The sequence below is a fragment of the Bactrocera dorsalis genome, chromosome 2 (assembly GCF_023373825.1).
Source record: "Bactrocera dorsalis isolate Fly_Bdor chromosome 2, ASM2337382v1, whole genome shotgun sequence".
Classification (NCBI taxonomy): Eukaryota; Metazoa; Arthropoda; class Insecta; order Diptera; family Tephritidae; genus Bactrocera; species Bactrocera dorsalis.
The window spans coordinates 100,132,464-100,156,539 of record NC_064304.1 but is presented as its reverse complement, the minus strand read 5'-3'; the positions used below and the strand labels follow the sequence as shown (position 1 = coordinate 100,156,539).

Genomic DNA, 24,076 nt, shown 5'->3' with positions numbered 1-24,076 from the left:
ACAAATTTAAGTGTTTTTTACGATCAGCACTTTAGTATTTTTAGAAGCAAACATTTTTGCTTGCCAAAAAGTGGCCACAATTGGTTAGAGAAACATTTACACATTTTTTTCGGATAATTTTTATTGTAAATAAGTGCGTTCCGATGCATAAAAATTTTGAAAAGAATTACTAATATTATGGTATACACTGTATACTATACCTAGTATGATTATTTATGTTATATGAATGAGTATTGACAGCTGAAAGTGTAGTAAAAACATATTTGGTCAAATATTTGACTGAAATCTGGTTAAAAAAAAAAAAAACTATATGTCTATTCGATTGAATGTTCGATGTTTATTACAAAATCAAAGAGCAATACATACATTGAAAGTATTATTAGATAAATGCAAATGTAAATGAGTTATTCAAATGTTTACTTCACTCTCAAGCAATCGCAATGTTCTACATCAAGATATGAAAGCGCTACAAAACAAATGCGAGTGAATTGTATGTGTATATGGATATAAATATACATACATATGTATATAGTATTCTCCAATATTTGTATGCACTGATATTTTTGCATATATTTTTTAGCACTGCGTATGTCAACACCTTGAAAGCGGAACTTGACTCTTGATGATTTGTGTGCGGCGAAAAGTTTTAAGAACAATGCAACAACAAAGCGTATTCGAGTGTCAAGCCATTTAAATACATATGTTAACATACAAATATGTATGTATATATCGTACATTTGCACATATGTATGTATGCAGATAAGTGTAATTATAATTTTCTACAGATTCGTAATCACTCTTCCTTTATCTACATGCGGACCCTTACTACTCATAAACCGATAAATCGTTTGTTGATAAAAAGAAAAATGAAAAAATCATTTGAAACAATTGAACAATTCAGTTGATTGGTATCACGTGGTGTCTTTGAGTGCCGATCGCATATGTCAATTCTAAAGATTCCTCTACTTTGAGATCACTTGCAGCTCATATATGATTATAGCTTCGATTTCTGACGCAGTCAAGCTAAGGATCCGACATATTATATATTTTAAAATATGAGTTTTACTTCTTCAAAACGCGGACGGTTGTTCAGCGATCTGCTATTCACACTGTCAACAGTTAATTAACGCTCGATAATGCACAACAAGCGCTTGATATCAACCTTACATACTCGTGTACTGTTATTTACTTTTCCAATTATAGTTATTATTCTCGAATAATTTGCACTAATTGATGCTTATCAAATACAAAGCGAACGGAATTTTTTTTACACCGACAATTGCCAGCTTGGTTGGCATTTCCGTAATTGAATTGATAAAATATATAATCAAAGTGAGCACATATTCATTAAGTAGCAATATTTAGGAAATATATAAAGACAAAAACCTTAAAGTACAGAGAAAATGATAAATTAAAATGTGGAAAGTGTACCGGAAGCGTAAACGCATCATTTTAAATCGAGCGCGGGACTGTTTTGTAAGCTTCTACGTCAATCTGTTCATAGCCTTGGCTTCGCTAGGAATGCTTTCGCATAAAAACTTGTTCGATTATTCAAATTAAATGTACTGTTATAATAATCACAACTCGTAAATAAATACTTAGTGCTTTTTATCTCTTATATTGTTTGTCATATAGTTTAAATGAAGTGGAGTAATTTCCTCACTTAAGTGTTTTTTAATTGCTTCCCCATTAGTCTTTTTCTCCTTTAGTAATAGAAAAAAACGATTCAGGAAGACTATGGAAGGCAATCAATCGCCTGGAAGCAAATATTTGAAATTAAAATTAGAAAAATGTTACTTAAAGCTAATTCTGGCTGATATTTATTGGCGCTACTGTCGTCATTTTTGTAAAAAAAAATAATTTGGTACACTTTCAGATTCCCAGACTCAATCAAAATTCCTTCAAAAAGGAAGTTGAGCACCACTCTCTTACTCACTCACTCTTACTCATTCGCCCTTACTCTAACCGATCGAACAAATTGTTTGCATAAAATTGATATTTTAGTAATGGTACTGTTGATATTTGAAAAATGTTTCAGTTTCTAAAATTGAAATATTCAATTTATAGCTTACGAGCGATTTTTTGAGAAACTGATTTTATTCGGGCCATAAATCCGGCAAAAATGCCGCATTTGGGACGAAGAGCAACCTGAAAAGTTAACTCTTACAGAATAGAAATTGATAATTTCTTTTCATCGAAATAGATCACCGTTCACATGTAGTCACTTCGCTGTTTGGTTAAAAAAGTACAAGCAAACTAACTGCATATTTTACACTACGCTTACGCTAACGTAAGCAGATAGTAAAAATAATTAAAAATCTAGTAGTCGTAGGAAATATTGACTTCTGAAGTCATTAGCCTTGAATTTCTTAATTAACGTTATGCACTTTTTAAATAGGTAGACTAGCTTTACAAGTAATATATTAAATAAGAATGTACGTGCCTATAGGCAGTTTTCAAATAACCTTTTGTATCGAGATTATTCATACAATACAACAAATCGCAAAAACCCCCTTGCATACGTTTGCTTCAGGGAAAGAATTTTACAATAAATAAACATATGTATGTACGTTAATATGAAGTCTTTTGAAATATTAAAGGACAGCTGGAAACCGCGCAGTGACACTTATAAATAATTTATGGCAAAAGACATAAACAACTAATTCTTCATAACATACAATTGAGAATTCCCAATATGGGCTCTAACACCTGGAAATTGAATCGCAACAACAGCAGATTTCCAAATCGGAAATGGAATACTGTGATGAACATGAACATCAGTAGGCTATCTAAATTTATTTCGATTCGAAATTTGAGAAAAAAAAATTTTTTTTGAAAAATAAGGTGTGATATATAACAATTTCTTCGGAAATTGTACCGTTACCATAGACAATAATCCATTCCGCTCCCGTCGGGTCTATGCTACCGGTACAAAACCAACTATTTATCCAGCAAAGGACTGTCAACTCGGCAGAATTGTGCCACTAAAAAAACAACTTAATAACTCTTTTCAGGGTTAATCTAAAAAGTTAGTTTATATTTGCAGCATTATTCAATTATTATAATTATATAAATATATAAAATGAATCAGTTAGCTTGACAATAAAAAAAAATACGAAAATCGTGTTTAAAATTATACTATATATTAATAACCTAACGCTGACGCCATTTAAAAGCCTACGTGCCTGGAGAAACTTACACTAAATGTGGTTTTAGCCGTTAAAATGCTCGCAAACACCAAAATATTTACAAAAAAAATTGCAAAATATTCAACTGTGACACGCCAGCACTTATTAAGCTGGCTTAGAAAGGGATATGCCGTTTTGTCAATAATGTCAGTCTCGCATAAAAAAGGGCGTGTGAAGAGTGATCTAACTGAATGCCACCTTGTTCGTCTTTAGCTCCGCTTATATGTTTGAATGTAAATTCATGACTGAAAACGTTTTGAATATATTAACACATATGTATATCCTCATGAAATTGCTTACAATAGCAACACCTTTGTTGGCGTACATCACATGGAATAGTGGAAAAATGCAGACAGACTGACAATTGAACAGTGTTGTTTATTTTTCATTACCCCGTATGGTGTTTGACAACGCAGCACACTCTGTATATGCTATTTATTTGATTAAAACTTCCACATTAGATAACTCGACAATTTTGACAGCACAAAATCATAATAAAATCCCTACGCATTCACTTTTTCTCCGCACAACAATTTAAGATAAATACCAGAGTACTTTTGTGATAAGATAAATAAATTTCAACATGAAACAAATTAGCCCCAAGTCATATCAACACAATCGAAGAGTAGCATATTTCACGACAGATAAAAAATAATAAAATTTGATAAATAAAAAAAGTATTAATACGCACCTATTTTGTTGTATGTTTTTGTGTGTAAAATATAAAGGGTGTATTTTTCCGCTGATGTGTTAAATTGTAGACGGAAATACGAAGCACTGCTCGAGTTTATGCACAAAAACAAACGTAGACGAAAATAAATTTATATTTATGCACAAGTATGTATATTTGTAGGAAAGTTTGAATATAAAATGCACAATGCAACACAATAACAAAGAAATCGAAAATATGTAGGTATATATATATGTATATGTAGCTTTTAGGCGTTCACGCGTAGACACAACACACAAACACTGTCGGAAAACGTAATACGGAAAATTGTGGGAGCGTGTCAATAAACTGCGTAAATGATTTTTTCATGAGTGGCACGTTTTTCGGAGGTTTTACCACACGATTATTGTGGGAATTTTGATTTTTTTGTGGAAAGTTGGATATTTTTTGAAATTTTGAATTTTTTGTGGAAGTTTGGACTTTTTGTGGAAGTTTTGATTTTTTTTGTTGTACAAACTTGCAGACCAACGCTGTGCTTGTTTATTTTTTATACTTTAATATAGCTGCATCACTTGTAAAGATTTCTCGTAATTTTTACAAACTTTTTAAAACACTTTAGTATAGCTGCGCATTTTTAAAATCTTCTCGCAATTTTTACAAACTTTTTAAAACACTGTTTTGAACTTGTTTGTATTTTCTTTTAATATTTTTATTTTAAGTGCTTTTTAAAAACTTGCATTTGTTTAATTTGCTTTTATTTTGTGAAATTATTTTTTATTTGCTGCTCTGGCTTTTCAACAAGCTCGCATTTCGTTTTCACAGTGACACTTAGTAAACAGCATTTGACGAAAAAATTTTAATTATTCAAACTTTTGCGTTGTTCGTGTAAATTATATTATTTATTTGCTGGTCGTTTTAATTTTTTTTTTCACTTTTTTATTTTATTTTGCACCGCTTTTGCACGTCGAACGTGGTATTATTTTACACAAAATTAACACTTCGAGTTACACTGAAACAAAATATGCGCTGTTTGTTTGCTTTTTTTTCAATTATTTTCAAGCTTCGTTTATTTTCGTATTCATTTCAAACATGTATCGCTTTTTGTATCGACATTCGTACATTTCTAAATTGACTAAAAAATTAAAATTTTAAATTATTACAAAATATAGTGTGAAAACTTGTTGCATTACAACTTGATTTATTTATTTAATTTTGCCAATGGACAAACGTAGCTGGGAGCGGAGCGGAGTACGGCAAAAATCACACACAAAAACTTTAACAAATCAACTCTTCAGATGTCTAACAAATATTTCTTCACCGAAAAGCAACATAAGGAGGTCATTATATCTTATCAGCAGCAGTGCGCGACCGGGTAGCGCACAAATATCATGTAAACAAAACGCTTGTGAACAAGGGAGAAAGAGAGAGAGAAAACATGTGTACGAGTAGCTACGCAGAGCATGACGACTTTGTGGAAAATTTGTACAAGGCTTTGCGCAGCACACAAAATAATGTGTAGATAGTATAAACGGAAAGAAAGGAAAAGGAAAAAATAATGCTAAAAACAACGCAACAAATATGAAAACAATATTATAAACAGAAACATACAAAGAGCAAAACAAAGGTGAGTTGCTTCCAAATACATACATAATACATAGTATGTACATATGAACAATCACTGTCGCCGCCAGTGACGTCGTCGTAGTGATCAGCGAAATCAGGGTACACGATATTTCGTTTCATTTCATTTGACTTTATTTCATTTCACGCACTTTTACAAATGTTTTATTTGCTCCCCCAGGTAATACTATTAATATGCGCTGTGCAACGCAAATTCCATGCACTTTTCTTTTATCTATGTATGTATGTATGTATATAGTATGTTTATCATATCTTTGCTGATACTTCCACCACTAAATGGCGAATTTGTAACTCCTGCAGTTGTCACAACGCTGCATTTCCTTTCTTTTGTTTAACTTTTGTTTACATTATTACAACACTCACTAATACATATACATATGTACATATAAAATGCACTCACACATACATACACATATGTAACGCCCGTTATGCCTACATTTTAGTTAATCTCTTTTTTTATTTTCTATTGCACAATTAATTCCACAATTAATTTATTTTGCATCCACAAAAAATATTTATTTTTTGTTTTGAATTATACGCACTCGTATTGACTCGTTGCTTTTGTTTTATGTGTTCGTTCCATTTCGCCCAGTGCGCCTATCAGTGAAGCATTCGTTCGTTGTTCGCTTGAGCTGGTTATGAAGGCCGGTTGGACGGTGGGGTGCTGACGTTAAGCCACCACTGACACCAAAAACAGCTGTTTGCCGTTAATGGCTTTGATTTCTTTTGGAATAATTTTTATTTTTTCTAGTGTTCGCTCAACTGGTTGTTTTGCCACGTTATTTAGTTGTTTTTGCGAAAGTTTCTTTTCAATATTCAGTAGTTTTAGAATGTCTAGAGCTTGCTAGTTTTTTAATATTGATAATATGTTACTTTTCAACAACACTTTTGCAACGGAAATAATGAATTTAGTCAACAATGAAATGAAGTACGGCTTTTGCGCGCTGATAACAAATAAAACACAAAACTGACAAATAATTTAGATTTTAAAACGTTGCCAAAATGGTAACGCAAAACTCACCACGAAAATTAGTTTAATGTATATAATATATTACATAAATATTTTCTTTGTATTTATATAAAACATATGTATTTTAATTTTTAATTATTAAAGTTACACTGGCAAGTTTGATACATATGCATGTATATCGATATATTGAGTTTTAAACTGGTTTTTAAGCCTTAATATTTTTTTGCAATATACTCAATTAATTATTGTAATTTTTAATAACACTTCAAACAGATTTTCTTTATTTTCTTTATTTTTGCACATTTTTAATTTATTTTCCAGTCACAAGATTTGATTTTAAGTTATTACTTTATTGACTTCGCTTATAAACACTCAAAAACTCAGGGGTGATATATGTATGTGTCTACAAAGCGTATGAAAATGAATTACAAATACTTTTTTTCATTATTTTTAACCAGTTCCACAATTCAGTTACCTTATTAACTTAAGTATTTAAGGAAAATGAGGCATAACAGATACGAGTTGTTTATACATACATACATACATATGTACATACACAACAAATAGTTTTTTTTTATAATGTAATCAGAAAGTCGGTTTTACTACAACGAAACGGAGCCGGATTTACATACATCCTGCTAAGAACTTTCACCCCGTCAGTGTTCTTAGAAGCAATTGAGAAGATATTGAATGTCAAACATTTTTTTACCGAGTGCGAATTAAATTCTATATGTAAAGTATAAAAAAATATATTTATAATATGTTTATTATAATACTGATATATTTATATCAATTAATTTAACATTACATAAACATTTTCAAATTATATGTTTTCCTATTTATCAATTGTCATTATATTATAATAACATCATCATATAAAGGCAATATTTTCAAAACACAGCTTTTAGTATTTAAATACAAATATTTTTAAAAATTTATTAAAGTTATTTTTATTTTGTTAAATTATTTGTATTAATTTATTTAATATTATTTAGTTTTCAACAAAAATTTTCAAAATATATAGTGCCACAATTTCATTTTTGAAAGTTATAGAAAGCAATATTTTCAAATGGCATACAATACAAGCAGTTTTTATGATTTCAATACATACATACATATGTACATACATACATGTATATTTTTAAAAGTTTATTAAATTTTTTATTTTATTTAATTACTAGTTTTATATTTATTTGATTTAATTTAATACTAATTAATTTTCACAAACATTTTTCATTTTTATATCGTCATAATTTAATTTTAGAATTTTTTTTATACATTTTTAAAAATGTATTAAATTTTATTTTTATTTTGTTTAATTACAAATATATCAACTTCAGCCACATTTATATACAGAATAATTTAATAAATTTTATCAGCCATTAATCTTTCGCAGTAATTCTAGATGTAATATTTTGTTGTCGCTTAGAATAAATGTGAAATTTCACTCAGCCACATTAATGTCAGCACTATTTTACCCAGCTTATCTGTCGCATACTTAGAATGAAGTCAGCAGAAAAAGCAAAGTGAAGAAAATTGTAAGCGGAAAATGTTAGGAAAAATCGGAAATAGAAAAACATGTAAAATATTAGCACAAATGACAATATAATAATTTGCTGAAATTATAATTCTTTGCATTTTTAATTATCGTATGTCTTTTTAATTCGTTCGTTTAAATATAAACAAATATGCACATCACTTTCTCTTAATATTAGCAAAAATTTAAACTCATTTATGCCGCCAAGCTGCGCCGGCTAGGAAACAAATCAATCAAATCTGTATTCCTCGGTATACAGTTGAAGTTGATTACTTTCAATATTTTCCTTAACTTTTGGCTGATTTTTGCCACTCTCTCCCACTCCAACCTCCATTGGCCCACTTGCACTAAATAATACATACATACACTCGTGCATTAAGAATTTTTATATCGGCTTTTAGAAATTTTAGTGGTTCTCTTACTCTAATTTCTCATAAACTTTATTGCACATACTTCGTTCCGCTTCACTTTTGCTTTCGCGCACGCTTGAAAATCTCGAAAAATTAATCAAACGTTCTTTAAAAACACTCCACAATTAATTAGATGACATTTATATTTTTTATTTCTTACAAACGGCAAACATTAAATATTGTATTGAATGCAATATTAATGCAACAGAACGCTAAACACTCGCGAAGTTAGCTAAACTTACTGACGATGAGCAAAACGGTTGGCGCAGAACTGCATACGAACATGCACACGATCGTTGGCGTAATGTCCGCTCGAATTCACACCGTATATTAATTAATTACTTTGCACCAATATTTAGTAAGATTTTTAAATAATTTTTATGCTCACTGCAATTGAGTTGTTTATTTATAAGATCCGTTTCCGCCGTTTTGTATCGAACCGACCAACCAAAAACAATTAAACGAAATCAACACCGACTAGGTTGTTATACGTTTACACTCGTCGCTAGTTTGCTAAGTACTAAATTCGTACACTTCCATACAATTGCCCGATTCCAAGCCGTTTTCATTTCTTTTGCCTTCTGTTTGATGGCAACACTTTAGCCCACAATTACCGGAGTTCCACTTCTTGTTATTATTCTGAGATACCAAATGTCGACCTCTACCTACAAAAGCATCAAGCATTTGATGTTTTCACAATACCAAGCCTTCAGCTATTCGAGCGTAACAACGAAATCGTTTAGAATTTACTCGTTTACGTTAGCACGCATCAATTTAGACGATGCTATTTGTCGTTTACCTCTAGCTAGTAGCTGACTTATTTTACCTTTTGTACTTTTTGTTGTTGCAAAATATATGTATTCCAGTTAGAGTGTTTTTTATTTCCTTTTGTTTCTGTTTAGCGTTTTACTAGCGTGCTACTAAAATGTTCTCCAGCATTTGCTAATTCGTTCCAATTCAATACTTTCCTTTCTCAAGCGTTTTCTCTACTCCAAATTGTTCCAGTTTCAGTTCCAGTTTCCAATTGTCAAAGCATATTTCCATTCGCTAGACTGCGCACGTTTTGACAGTCCAGACACTCAGCTGGTTTGCTCGCCAGCCATCGAAACTCGTTATTCACAATTCACCCTCTTATCAGCCCGCTCCGAAAACTTTTGTAAACAGCGCCAAAGTATGTCTGGCCTTTGTTTTCAAGCGTCGCGTTGACTATTTATTCACTCAAAAAGTTTACGTGTACACATACAGATGTACTTTTATTTCTATGAGCATGAGACAGCATTTACTTTGTTGTGTTTATTATTATTTTTGCGTCGCTTATTGGAACTTCATGCCGTTGGTCGGCTATCAGCTGTTTTCATGTTTTACGTTGTTTACATTTTCCTTGGAAGTCTACTCGTTGCTTTGTGTTTTGTTCTCATTTATTTCGTAGAAAGATCTGTAACTTTTCCAGTAGCGAGTTCCAGGTGAGTAAGAGTATGTTTACAATATTTCGAAAGTATTTTTAATAAATTTTACTAAAAAATTTTTAAAAATATTCGGTGCGAATTTCTGTAGCTGATAGATATTCTAGAGTTGCTATTAAAGACATAGACACCGGCGTTTTTTAGATTTCTAATTTTCTTATAAACTAAATTTTTATACTCTCGCAATACCTAACAACTTTTTGTTTATTGTATATATAGTTATATACATATAAGTATGTATAAAGGATCAGGATAACGAGACAAGTCGAATGCCTGTCTTACGAAGTAAGTAAAATTGCGATATCTTGTTGAAATGGGGTACACGTATTCCCTCTGATTCAAGGGCACTTTGTATTGTAGATGGACGGAATTAGACCACTGCCACGCCTACCAAATTCCATTAACAGTTAAGCGCTAAAAAATGAGTCAAATCGGATGACAACCATGCCCAACCTCCATATAACGGTTATGTACTAATAGTGTAATAACTCACAAATTAAATGCGTCAAAAACATTAATGGTCGTGTTCTCAATGTCTGGATAGCTGTCAGTATTTAAGTTCTGGTTAAAAAACAGGTTATTTATTGAAAGAGGTAGTCTTAGTTAAGTTAAGCACAACTAAATTGACAGATGGGTGCTAAGCAGATATTGAAAAAAAGGTCACATTCGAGATGTTTCAAATAGAGTTCATAGGACCCGGTTAACCTTTAGGTAAAATCCAGTTCTTAAAGGTGTGACACTCAGCGTCTAAAGATTGTTGAATTCGAACCAAGTTTCCTTATAACGATGGATCTATTTACAGGAAAAATCATTCAATCTGTGAGTTATATTATTGAAGTTCAAAAAGAATTTTTTCCCGATAATAGTGTATCCTTGTGTCACAAATGGGTGAACCAGGTCGATTCTGAACACCTTGTTTGTGTATATAACACGTTCGTATAATTGGATGTATAATTTTTCAATGCCGATTATATGCGAAATGGCGCCAGGAATTAGCCCAACTCCGAAAGTCAAAGTTATGCCAACATCTGAAAGTACGTATATTTCCCCCGATTTTGATTCTTAAACATAGAGTGTGAATAAAATGTTCGGTTACACACGCACTTAGCGGTACCTCCTTTTTCAAATAGTTGCAATCGAAAAAAAAATCCTTCGTTCAAGTTATTAAAAATTGTGTCTCAAAGCCCTGTGTAAAATTCCGTGATGATCGGTTGAGTAGTTCTCGAGAATAAAAAAAATCGATTTTTTGAAACCCCTGAATCGATGTAACCCCTTAAATTTAATTTCACTCAAATCAGATGTCGGACCTCTGGAGTATTTGAATTTAACACCAAGTAAAAGAAAGTCCACATAACACCAACAATTTTTAATTGTTTTTGTTGTTACTTTGATATTGGCAAAACTTTTGAGAATCAAGTTTTATTTGAATCTTTAAAAAATAACAAATTTTTCGATACAGTCAAATCATGCTTGTCTAAGAGCTTTACGCAGAAAGGAAACGAATAAAAGGACATTAAATTGAATAGTAATAGTTTTCTCCGAAATTCCGTTTGCTTGTGCGCAAAGTTTGCTGAGAACAGTTGCTTGTTTTTACTACTAACACGAAGCACATAAGACACATACACATATTTATGTATGTATGTATTTATTCGTATATAAATATGCTCATCGACTTACCTGTTCAATATCAAAATCCCATTCCGGCGAGGGCGAGCGCATCGCACCGCCCGCAGGCGGTGTGCCCTGAGCCGGTGAACCTTGCGGTTCCTCAGGGATAACAGCGAAACGACCACGATGCAAAATAGGCGAAATGGCACCATAATTAGCTGGAGAGCAAAAAAAGAGAGTATATATATGTATGTTAATGACTTAAATAAGTTTGAAATTGTGTTATAAAATTTTATTAAAATTAAATTAAAATGTGGGTTTTAGAGAAGACTTTCGACTATACCTCCAATGGCAAATTATTTTCCAAGCCGTTTTTTTGAGTTTAGGTGGCTTTACGAGGAAATACTAAAGTGATAGAGAGGTATCTGAGCCTTAAACAGCAATTTTGGACAATGGCACTATACTCGTATGAAAAAACTCTTTTGCGAGATCCAAACATTTCTCTTAAATAAAGCTCTCTTACTTTTTCTGCCGGATTTAGTTACGGATAAATACGCTCTTGAAAGCGGGATACATAAGATTTCTGAATTAAGTCTTACTACTAGTCATTGAACACAAAAGAGTAGGTCATACATTTGGTGAAAGAGCTAACTGAATTCGGCTTTCTTCGAGCTTCACATTATCCTTTCGAAACAGAAATCAAACTACATACTTATAATGGAAATAGTTCGAAACGTATGTTCTATACGATTAGATTCAGTTCTAAGTTAGGCGATGAGTTAGTGGGTTCATAACTTAACTAATACTCACCATAAAAAGCGTTACAGACGTTTTAAGAGTATTCTTAGCCACTAATGAAGTTTTAAGACCTTCCCTAATCATTATAAAGCTGAACCCTTTGCATTACGGGCTTCAAAATATAAGTATTTTTCGATATAATTTATAATTGCTGGCAAAGTTGCATACATAAGTACTACTCAGCAATTCTACGCACCGTGCAAAATATCAATTTAATTAACAATGTTTCTTAAGCGCCATTTTATGCCACTTTTCCTCTAAGCACTATACAAAAATACACAAACATTTTATCATACTTACATGTGGGCATTAGACGAAATCGCCCGAAGGTCGTCTCTGGTAGTCCTTGTGCTGCCGTTGAGGTCACATGAAAGCGACCGCGTCTGGCGGCGGCCACCTCCTCGTAGCCATTGCCACCACCTGTACCGCCAGGCATTGCGTTACTGCTGCAGGTTCAGGCTGTAATTAAATACACAACGAAAAGACAGAAAATTTAGTATGCAGGTAAAACATGAAAGGCGATTACACGCAGCAGAAGCAATATTTACAATAATACTTATAATATTTGATGTTTAGATTACTAGAGAGGAGTGACTTGTGTGTATGCAAAAAAAAAAGTCTGATTAGAAGAGAAAATATTCATAAATATGCGATATTATGATTAAAGTATGAGTAATGAACATGGAAGCGACTGCAATATCTTCAATGTAGCTATTCTCTGTGATCAAAGAAGAATAAACGATGGCCTGTCAAAAAAGGTATGTAGGCATCTGCGTTTGATCTTTAATAGGGAAAACATTTCTCTCATCATTATCGGTCATTTCTTATATAAAAGGAAGTTCAAGGTTTCAGATTAAGATGACAAAGCTGTCACGAAGGCAATAAAGCAGTCGATCCAACCGTAACACACACCATTTCGTGATCGAATTAAATATCCTTCTTCAGAGAGGACCTGAATCTGAAGCTGATAGCATAAGAAGCTCGCATAATAGCAAAAAAGGGACTTTATTGTGATTACAATAGAAATTTTGAACTCAAAGCAGTAGCTTGCCGCAATTATTTAAAGATAACTAATGATCCATTTCGAGCTTCCTTACTTTTTTAAAGAAAAAAAACACAGAAACTTCAATTTTATTGGGGAATGTGTATTATCATTCGAAAGAACTTTCTTTGGCATTTATTTTTTGAAGATTATCTCCTTAAAATATTGGCCGCGGGTACGTCTCAGATGGTTCATCCGTGAGTCCAATATTCGATGACTCGTTCGAGCATTTCGACTGCTAACTGGCGAATGACACGCGCAATGTTTTGCTTCAAGATCTGAAACAAAGCGGAATTGTCCGTATAGTCTTTAGACTTTACATATCTGCACAGGAAAAAGTCTAAGGGTGTGATATCACACGATCTTGGTGGCCAATCGACCGGCGCAAAACGTGATATTATTTGCTCACCGAAATGTTCTCTCAATAAACCCATTGACTGACGCGATGTGTGTGAAGTGGCGCTACCTTATTACGAGTAAAACCAAATATCGCCGAGATCACGAACTTCCATTTCAGAAATCAAATACTTAGTCGGTTATTATGGCGGGATAACGGTTGCCATTGTCGGTTACGTTGTCCCCGCATCATTTTTGAAGAAATAAACCACACAAACGGTTGTTTTTTCTGGATGAATCTCTTCAGGTCAGATCAATAAAATATAGAAAGCGATGAGAGATAAAATTTTGATTTGTTAAAAGTAGGACACTCCTAATAACAGGCCCTACAAACGCTCACAAAATAATACAACGTAATAACAATAATCAACTAACGTCTAAACGTTGGGAAATGTTTGTCGTGGCTCTTTGTTTTGGCTGCTTTGATGTCTGAAAGATTCTTTGACCCGCATATTTATATAAGAAACAGTTTTGGCATTGTCTAATTACAAACCATTTTTTTAAGTTTTGGAATTTGTCTCATCACGTCACGTTAATCACGCATTCAGCGGTTCCCCTTCTCTATAGAAAATATTTCCAAAGGTCAAATGAAAACCTCCAAAAATAGTATAATTTGCATGCCATTGGCATAAATGCGATAAAACGAACGCCACAAGGCCTGAAATCAGTTGCAGAAAATTCTTCAAAAAAAACAAATCCTAGCAGTGGAAAATAGAGTGGGCTACACCGACAATGTGGAAGACACATGGCAAACGCGCCTAATGAACAGCAGACATGCGTTTCAATCGATGTGTGGTTGTTGCTTTTCCATATACTTTATGTGTTTTTGTAACATCGATTAAATTTTGTTAAGCAGAAACGGAAATGGCTAAACCACGTATATGAAACACAGAATTGTGCAACGGAAATTAAAGTGATTTTAAGGCGAAAGTACCGATGAAAATGTATTCTTGACAGACATTTTAGGTTTAATTAATTTCAGGTCATTGGTGCAAAGTGAAAATTTACATGGAGCAGACGGCTCGTCTGAGAGGATGTGGTATCAGAGAATAGAAAATTCCCAGACACTGTATTCTCAGATGCTTAATGGGTTACGTTCGTTTTGGCGGCCGAAAAGAATGCCTACGTCCACTATTTTTTTCATATAATAAATTGTTTAAGCACGAAAAGGAGCAGCCTTTATGGCGCTATATCTGAATTTGGTAACCCCACAAAATTAATGCGTCTGTGTAAGCTGACGTTGAGCAATAGCAAAAGCTCCATCAGAGTCGGAAAGAACCTCTCCGAGCCGTTCGATATCAAACGAGATTTCAGAAAAGACGACTCCCTATCGTTCAACTTCTTCAATCAACTACTGGAGAAAATATTTCGAGCTACAGAGCTGAATAGAGAAGGTACAATCTTCTATATATTGATATCATTGGCCTCATCAACCGCCTTTAGTTCTACTTTCTCCAGACTTGATAAGGAAGCAAACCAAATGGGTCTGGTAGTGAGCCTTGGGTAAGACGAAATATCTCCTGTCATCAAACAAACAGTTTTCGCACTCGCGTCTAAACTCCCACGTCACTGTTGGCAGTAATTACTTCGAAGTCGTAGATAATTTCGAAAACTTTGGAACCAGCATTATCACCAACCACAACGTCAGTCTCGAAAACGAACGCAGAATAACTCTTGCCAACAGATGCTACTTCGGACTGAGTACGCATTGAGAAGTAAAGTTCTCTCTCGACGAACAAGCACCAAATTCTACAAGTCACTCTTCATACCCGTCCTGTTATATAGTGCAGAGGCATGACGATGACATCTAATTGTTCGGTGCTACGAGTTGTAAAGAGGAAGGTTCTGGGGAAGATTTATAGTCCTTTGCGAGTACCGTAGTCGATGGATCATAGTTCACATAGTTCAGCGAATTAAGAGACAGCGGCTAAGCTGGCTAGGTCATGTCGTAAGAATGGATGAAATTAGTCCAGCTTTGACAGTATTCGACGCAGTACCTGCTGTAAGAAACAAAAGGAGAGGAAGACCTCCACCTCGTTGGAAAGACCAGGTGGAGAAGGACGTGGCTACACTTGGAATCTCCAATTGGCGCCAAACAGCGAAAAGGAAGAACGACTGCCGCGGCTATAACCATTGTTTGAGATAGCAGAGACTCTAAAGATATCAACTGAACGTATAAATCATATCTTTCATGAATATTTGGGCAGGAGAAAGTTCTGTGAAAAGTGAGTGCCATGCAAGTTTACTTTTGACCAAAAACAACGACGAGTTGATGATGCGGGACAGTCTTTGAAGATGTTCAAGCGCATTAAGACCGAGTTTTCCAGTCGAAATGTGACATTATTTCACTCCGATGTCCAATCGACAGTAATCCGTGTGGACAGCACACTATAAACCCGCTCCAAGGCGTGGAAAACGCAAGAGTCGGCTGTCAAGATTTGTACCTTGGGATGCGCATGGAAAACGTTTATTGATTGCCTTGAAAGGACTGCCGACAAGAGCGACTATTGAACAGTATTACTGGATCCTTTGAAGGACGAAACTTCCGAAAAACGATCGCGTTTAAAGAAAAATAAAATGCTGTTTCACCAAGACAATACTCCGTGGCACAAGTCAGTGAAGACCCCTCGAAGGGAACTATGTTGATTAAAAACTACCTTTAAAAATATAAAGCATTTTCTTTAAATTCTTAAAAATCGACTGTCACACTAGGTATCTCCCTCATATCCATCATTATTCATATTTCAGCTCACTGCAGTCTTCTAGTCTAACGAAAATGGTAAGGCATTCCGCACCGTATAAAAGCAGTGACGTCATACATAAGTATATTTGTTATGCAATGAAACCGAACCACTTTGCTGAGGTCATTTGTCAACGGTTGGCAAACTTTTCCGAAGCGAAAATGCGTACAGCCCACATAACAACCGTTATGCGAGCGATGATGCATGCAGAACACACATCTAAGAAACGAATGCAAAGAACGCAAAAATTCTAAATACGAACAATATTGGCCATTGTAATGCGTTGTTTGTCTAAACGACGTCAACGCGACATTCCCGTTAGTTAGCCCCACATCTGAGTAATTGAATGACTGTAGTATTGCGTTGTGTTTAGAAAGACCGTGAATGTGCTGAAAGCAACAAACATACAAAAACAAGTTGTAATAATTTCGCTGAAAGTCAGATTGTCTCGCACAGCCAGCGCAGCAATGCGTTGGTTGCTGTATTGACAGGAGAAGTTATATAACCCAACCAATGGCGCACTATACTCGTACATACTTCTGATAACCAAGCATATCGCGTTTTTATTTTTTACTAGTCTTTTGTTTTTATAAGTAGAAAATGGCATGCGAGCACTGCGACCCAACAATGGAGTAATGGAAGGAGGTCCAAGCTATTTCCTGTCTTTGAAACTAGCGCATCCCACTTTACAAGCTATTTCGTTATAATTGACTTATGGACTAGTTCTACATTGAATTCCGCATTTTATTAAACGATTTTTGAAGGTGATGATCCAACATGAACATGGTTCTTCATGCAAACTGCCGGTTTGTGATATTGAACTGGAAACTGCTGAGCACAGCAACATACTATATAGACACTAGTTCAAAGCGGTTGGCGCATACGATCCACAATATGCAGGTGTTCGAAGGAAGATATCAAGAGGAATTAGTCCGGAGTGCAGTGTTCTGACATGTTTGCAGCTTCCTCGTCTGCGTTTCACTGAATCCAGGCGACCATATGCCTTGTATTATATGTTGGCAACAACGTTTCTTTGTCTTTTCCCCATGTGCTGCCTGGTAGCGACTTGAGGCTTTTCGAAAGTTACACCTAAAATATTAGGGTTATTGACAGTCGGAATCTTAACGTCACCGACTGCAATATTAATTACAAGTCTGCACTTCGTCGGTCAGTTTGTGAATATGGTCGCTGTGAATTTAGTGGGGGAGAGTGTTAAGTTCCGTTCAGCGAGGAAGCGAATTTCCCACAACAACCGGTTCTACGTTACCATTACGTTACGTTACCCGGATTTTATTCGACCAAGTACTATTATTTCGAAGAGCTAACTCCGTTTAGATCTGTTGGAATTCATCATAGTGCGCGGTCTTTATGGATATACATACATGTGTGATGGACGAGAGGATACAATATACCTTAGGTCGCGGTGCAAACCTCAATTAAATTATGTTCTAATGTACCGTCTAAAGTATATATTTGGTTTAAAACGAAATTTGCAACACCCAAAAAGAGAGCCAATAAAATATATATTTATATAAAAAATCAGCGTTCGTAGCTGAGTCAATTTAGTCAACCATCATAAATTTTACATACGTCAATTTTCCCCCAGAAGCTACTCATTTATCGAAATCTCTCATATTGGACTATTGTAGCAAAAAGCTGTCAAACAAACTGTCTGATCGAAATTGTAGGGGAAACTTTATTTTGAGAAATTTTCTTCAGGAAACTTGGCATGGATCCAAAGGTTCGTTCTAATTTTTAGAAGAATCATTTTGTGATCCAACGAACAAATGCGAATCTTGAATTACTTTCCTTCATTTTATGTAAGTTTGAAACTCTGAAAGCCGTAAACTGTTTGAAAAGACTGATTCCATAAAAACCGTATATTTGAAAATTATTCTACAACTCTGCCATCCCCTTCAAAATAGTCCCCTTTGGCAGCTATACAGCGATTCCTGCGCGTTTTCCATGATTTGTAACATTTCTGGAATGCTTCGACTGGGATGTCCGCGAGTACCCTCGTCACGGCCCCCTGGATGTCCGTAATCGACTCAAAATGGGTTCCTTTAACCACCGATTTTGTTTTAGGAAACAAAAAAAGTCACAGGGTGACATGTCGGGCGAATAAGGCGGCTGTTGCAACACGGCGATCCCTTTAGAGGCCAAATACTGGTACACGCTGTGGGCGGTGTGGCACAGCGCGTTGTCGTGATGAATGATCCAGTTACGAGCGATGTCTGGGTGCACCCTGTTGACTCGTTTTCGCAATCTTTCGAGTCCTTGGCAATAGTAGACTTGATTCACAGTTTTCCCCGGTGGAACGAATCCTTTTGGAGGGATGCCGGAAAAAGAGAAAGGGAATTTCAAGGTCACAGGTTTACCACAAGCTCGGCAATAAAATCAGTCTCATTACTTAATTGTCAAACCTCGTAGAACAACGCCTCCAAGTTTCAAACAAAAGCTCACACAAAAACAACACTGTTCTTCATCGTATTGCTGGCCAAATACTGATGAATATTGCTGAATTATTATTTTTTCTATCAATGTAGAAGTGAAATGAAATTCACAATAGCAACTTTAAACTTTGTAATGAATTCATTACTTTGTTACCAGTTAATAACTAGTTATAATATAACAGCTATTTCTGACTTGAATTTTTTTACTATGTGGTTCAATGATTGCGTGTGGTTAGGCAACAAGTTAATAAAAATCCTTTGCACACGCTTGCCGCACAATTCTCTACGGACTGCCTGACAAAGAGCTGCTTAATATGGACTTTGAGTAAGGTTATCCTTCTAGCCGTAATTCCCTGTTCAATCAATGCAAATCAATAGCGCATAGCGTCACACAATATGCTTGCCGCTGGAAAATGTACACATACACAAATTAAAATATGTATGTACAGTACTTGTCCAATAAATTACGAACGAAGAAAAAAATAGTTCTAACTTTAATCATTAATAAAAACATAAATATGTGGCTTATTTTAGAAAAAAATTACTTTTTATATGCTATATACATTAAACTTAAATTGTTATATTTTTGTATTGAATCATATTCAATATTTTGTCGCCATATATATATATATATATTTTCTTTTTTTTGCTGTCGTTCGTAATTTATTGGACAAGTACTGTATATATTGCGATAACAGATTTAGACATTAGGTTTGTGCACGAACTTTTCAATCGGAATAATTCTTAGAAATAATATTTAGTATCGAAATAAAAAGGGTGAAATTTCATGTGAGCATATTGAAGGATTTCGCAAAAAATATTAAGCCATTGATTTTTGATGGCACCAAGCAACATATAACAGTTAATGCATACATACATATATAATAAGGATAGAATATCCCTCAATATACCCTCATTCATAAAAAGAATTATCGAAAATTGATTTTTATACATATTTTTGACATACTCAAGGTTGCATGGCACACCGCTCGAGGCTATAAAAACACTCACGCAAGAATAAACATACATACACATATGTAAGAAAATTGGTATCGAGCCTTTCAATTTGTTTCGTTAAATTCTATGAGAGGATGTGCTGTGTGGACAAGTCTTTTGTTTGGCGTTTTCTGCTTCGAGATAGCGAAGAAAGCGTTTAAAGGTGTGTGGGTGTGCATATGGAGCTCTCTCTGCTGTTAAGCATTCATTAGAATTGACGTAAGTAAAAGCCTACTAATTAAGGCACTAGAAATATTAGCATCCTTATACATACATGATATAATAAAATTAATCAAAGAGTTTGCACAATTTAAATTAGCCTCTAAGGGAAAGTCAGACAAGTGGAGTCTTATTGCGGATATTATATAAAAGTTGATTGTATGAAAAACGAATTTGGAATTTTAGTAAATAATGAAGCTAGATTTTAGAGTAAAGAGTGTGTAGACAAGGAAAGACTATCTCTTTTAAATTCCATGTTTTCAATTGGTACTAGAGAGTGACACATAGAAATATACCACTATGAGCAAAAAGCAGTAAGACTTTGTTCATGATTCTAAAATTCTTAATTTATTCAAAATCGATGTCAACCCCCTCAAAGTTATCCCTCTTTTTACGAACAGCTCCGCGCAAATGGCTCTTAACACTCAAATAGTATTTCTTGTTGGCCGATCGAAAGAAATTCGGAGTGCACCACACTTCGATAATCGAACTCTCAATATAACCTTGATTTTGACTTGCTTTGACGCGGTTCTTTCGGCTTTGGCTCATCTTTGCCACGATACTCGGCCGATTGATCGTCTGTTTCCGGGTCGTGAGCATAGATCTAAAACTTATCGCGTGTAATAATACGTTTCCTGACATCCCAGTAGTCGGAAAGCATTGTTTCATAGACGTTAACGCGACGTTGTTTTTCGAAAGGCCCAAATGATCGATTTCAAAACAGCTTTTGACAGCATGAAGAGAAGCTGACTTTAGCCGCTATGTCTGAATTTGGTATCCTAGCAACAGTTTCTGCGTTGGATTTTTCCAAGTGCTATGATGACTAAAAAATTCGTTGGCATAAGTGGAGATAAAACGGACAAAATTCACCCTTCAATTTGATCACAGTAGTATTTACTTATTTAATAAATGAAATGCCTTTTCAAAAAATTTACGTTGTTTCTAACTTGCAAGTGGATATATTCTTTCTTTTAAAAAATTGAAAAAATATCCAAAAAGTTTCCATAATTGTCAAAGCAACAAAATATTCATATTTAATTCCACAATAACAATAAACTTGTGAAAACAGTTTTTATAAGCTGTCGACACTTACATGCAAATATTGGCTCTTTACCCTGTTTCTGTGTTGCCACTAGATATTCTATACAATATTCGCATATACTAAAAATTGGATAATTTTGTAGTCGCATAAAATTAATTGTTATTATATGATATTTGATCATAAAAGTAATATTTCAATTAATTTTAAATTACCATTAAAAGTTATTGTCTGTGTAAAAACTGAAACACTTGGCTGTAATATGGAAACTGAGTATGATATATATTTACAAGTAGTTACATATACAAGTATGTGTGGGTATATATAAATTTTATATATGCATTTAGATATAACCGAAGTATTTGCCTGATGTGTGTGTTTATTACGACACTCGATGCCTCATTTAAAATTCTAATTTATGGCATAATATTTACAAGCTTATCAGCAGCGATGGATAACACAAGAAATTCACTCCGAGTGATGGGCCTCTATATGTATAATAAAATTAATAGGCGATATTTGTATGTATGTATGTCAGTATATTTATAAACTACTAAGGAAACTAAGGAAGCTACTCACCGTTACAATTTGTTGAATGCCACACAATTGGCGGCGGCAGCGGCGCAGTACACTAAGTAAATCAATTAAAAAATTTCTGTTTTTTGTTGGTTTTAAGCTTTTACTGCGGTTAAATGTTTTTTATACTTTTTCAACGCGCGAAATTTACGCGCCGCGGTATGTACTGTTATTTACGCTTTATATTGCATACGGTTATTTTCCTTTTGAGTTGCACTTTTGATTTTCAGATATTTTTCATTTCCAGTTTCAGATTCAGATTTTTTTTTGGTGCTACAGCAGATGGTATAGAAATTAGTTAAATTTTAATAAATCTAATATTTGCTACATGAATTTGTTTATAATATTTGTCACATAATTTTTTTATTATTTTAATTTCGTTTGGGAAACAGCACACGACTCTTTAGTCAAATAATGGTTTTTAAGAATTTTTTAGTGAGTATTATGCACCATAAGCCTTTAACTGGCTATAAAAGCAAATAACATATTATTAAAGTATTCTGAAAGAATTTTGGTTTAATTTTTTATACTGAAAAATTATTTGAATTCTGTTTTTAATTATTCAGAAATTTTATCAACTCAGTTAAAGAGCAAATTGTCGAAAAGTTGTTATCATTGTATCAGTGTTGACTTCTGCTCTAGCGCAAGCTAATAATAAAATATAGCAAAAACATTTGTATTGATATTAAGATCAGAATTCCGCCAGTTTTACATCACTTCCGACTTTTATGCGATCACGAACTGTTGTTTCCTGTACAAAGATCTTTATATACTCAACTAGACGTTATTCAACATGTCATGGGTAACTGACTATATTTAGGGTACGAACAACAAAATCACACTGCCAAAAAATATATACTTATACATATCTAAAATGAGCCGATTGATAGCATACGATGAATTTTTGATAGAACAAAATAACAAAAATTAGTTTAAAATATATTCTTTCTAGAATGAAATACAGCTTGTGCAAGAACTGAACGCGCTCGACCTTCCCAAGCGACATCGCTTTGCTCTAAGAGCTCTAGAAAAGTTCCAAAGAAGTTCCGACGTTTTTGAACCAAATTTTGTTCAGTGATGAAGTCAATTTCTGGCTCAATGAGTATGTAAAAAAACAAAATTGATGCCTTTTAAGATGAAGAGCAACCTAAAGAGAATGCCTGAAATTGAAGCTCGTGATATCGGCAAGGTTCAACAAGATGGGGCCTTTTCCCACACATGGCATTAATCAATGGATATATTGAGAGAACATTTAGGTGAACAGATTGGCTACCAAGATCGTTTTATATCACACCGTTAGACTTTTTCCTGTAAAAATATGTAAAATCTATGCGGACAATTCCGCTTGATGACTTGATTTTGACAGCTCGTGGCGGCCATGTTTGTTTACGAACTTGTTTAAAATTTTGTCAGTATGTCCAGTATTGTTTTGAAATGACCTAAGATCATTACGCAAATTCACGGTCTTCACTCTTGTTTTCGTTTTTCATTCTCAGATGAAGACCATTTCCCACATAAAAGAAATTGGCGCTAATTCAAAACCCTCATGAGTGCCTAACCTCGCTATGAATAGCATAGAGTGCCTTACTGATAAGACTGGTATGGGTGCCAGGCCACAGCGGAATCGTAGGAAAATGTAAAGCTGATGAGCTAGCAAGAAAAGGCCCCCTAGAATCGCTATCAGTAGAATGGGAGAGGTTCGGTGATCCCTTATCCTTTTATCTTCTACTACTATTTAGCTGGGCTTCGTTGAAGCTGGGTCAATGCTGGGCTACAGTGAGGGAGGTCTCAAAAGCCTTTTGGCTCAAATTCGAACGCGATCTATTGATCTCTTTGTCCCTCAGTGAGGCTGGTCTCTCCCCAGTTTTAGGGCTTTTAACGGGCCATTAACCTCTTGGCGTCTACACAGTAAGGCTGTGAATCCTACCAGACGCCATCTGTAGTAGCCGTATGGAAGAAGATGAGGTGGAAACAACTAAACACTTATTTCTTGACAGCCCTGCGTCCGGGAGGTCAAGACTTGAACATGTGAGAACGAATACATTCAGACATCCCACCAAACTGGTGAGAATGAAAATTAAACGCCTGTGCAAATTTGTATTGGCTACTAAACCGTTTGCTAATTTATAAGTTCGAGCATAGGAGTTCTACTTTTCTTCTACATATAGCCGTCACGTACGATCTTCGATGAGCCATTTAACCTAACCTAACCTAACCTGCAACGCTCGAAGAGCTCGAAGACAACATTCAATGTGTTCGAAATTCCAGCCGAGCTGCTGCACTGGGTTATCAAAAATTGGCGTAAACTCGTGGAGATATGGAAACGGTG

The 24,076-nt window shown here is 34.5% G+C and overlaps 1 protein-coding gene across 8 annotated transcripts in view; it reads right to left on the bottom strand.

Moving 5' to 3' along the window:
• Nucleotides 1-24,076, bottom strand: part of LOC105226082 (5'-AMP-activated protein kinase subunit gamma-1) — a 197,758-nt gene that overhangs the window by 165,276 nt on the left and 8,406 nt on the right. The window contains exons 2-4 of one of the 8 annotated variants that reach the window (XM_049447288.1): nucleotides 21,751-22,020; nucleotides 12,586-12,744; nucleotides 11,557-11,705 (exon numbers count right to left, since the gene is read on the bottom strand). In XM_049447288.1, the coding sequence (XP_049303245.1) occupies nucleotides 11,557-11,705; nucleotides 12,586-12,721 (285 nt within the window). In that variant the 5' untranslated portion in view covers nucleotides 12,722-12,744; nucleotides 21,751-22,020. Of the gene's footprint in view, nucleotides 1-3,879; nucleotides 4,991-8,368; nucleotides 9,187-9,242; nucleotides 9,707-11,556; nucleotides 11,706-12,585; nucleotides 12,745-21,750; nucleotides 22,137-24,076 lie in introns of those variants that run through there. The other 7 variants (XM_049447289.1, XM_049447286.1, XM_049447287.1 and 4 more) reach the window with 7 other exon arrangements.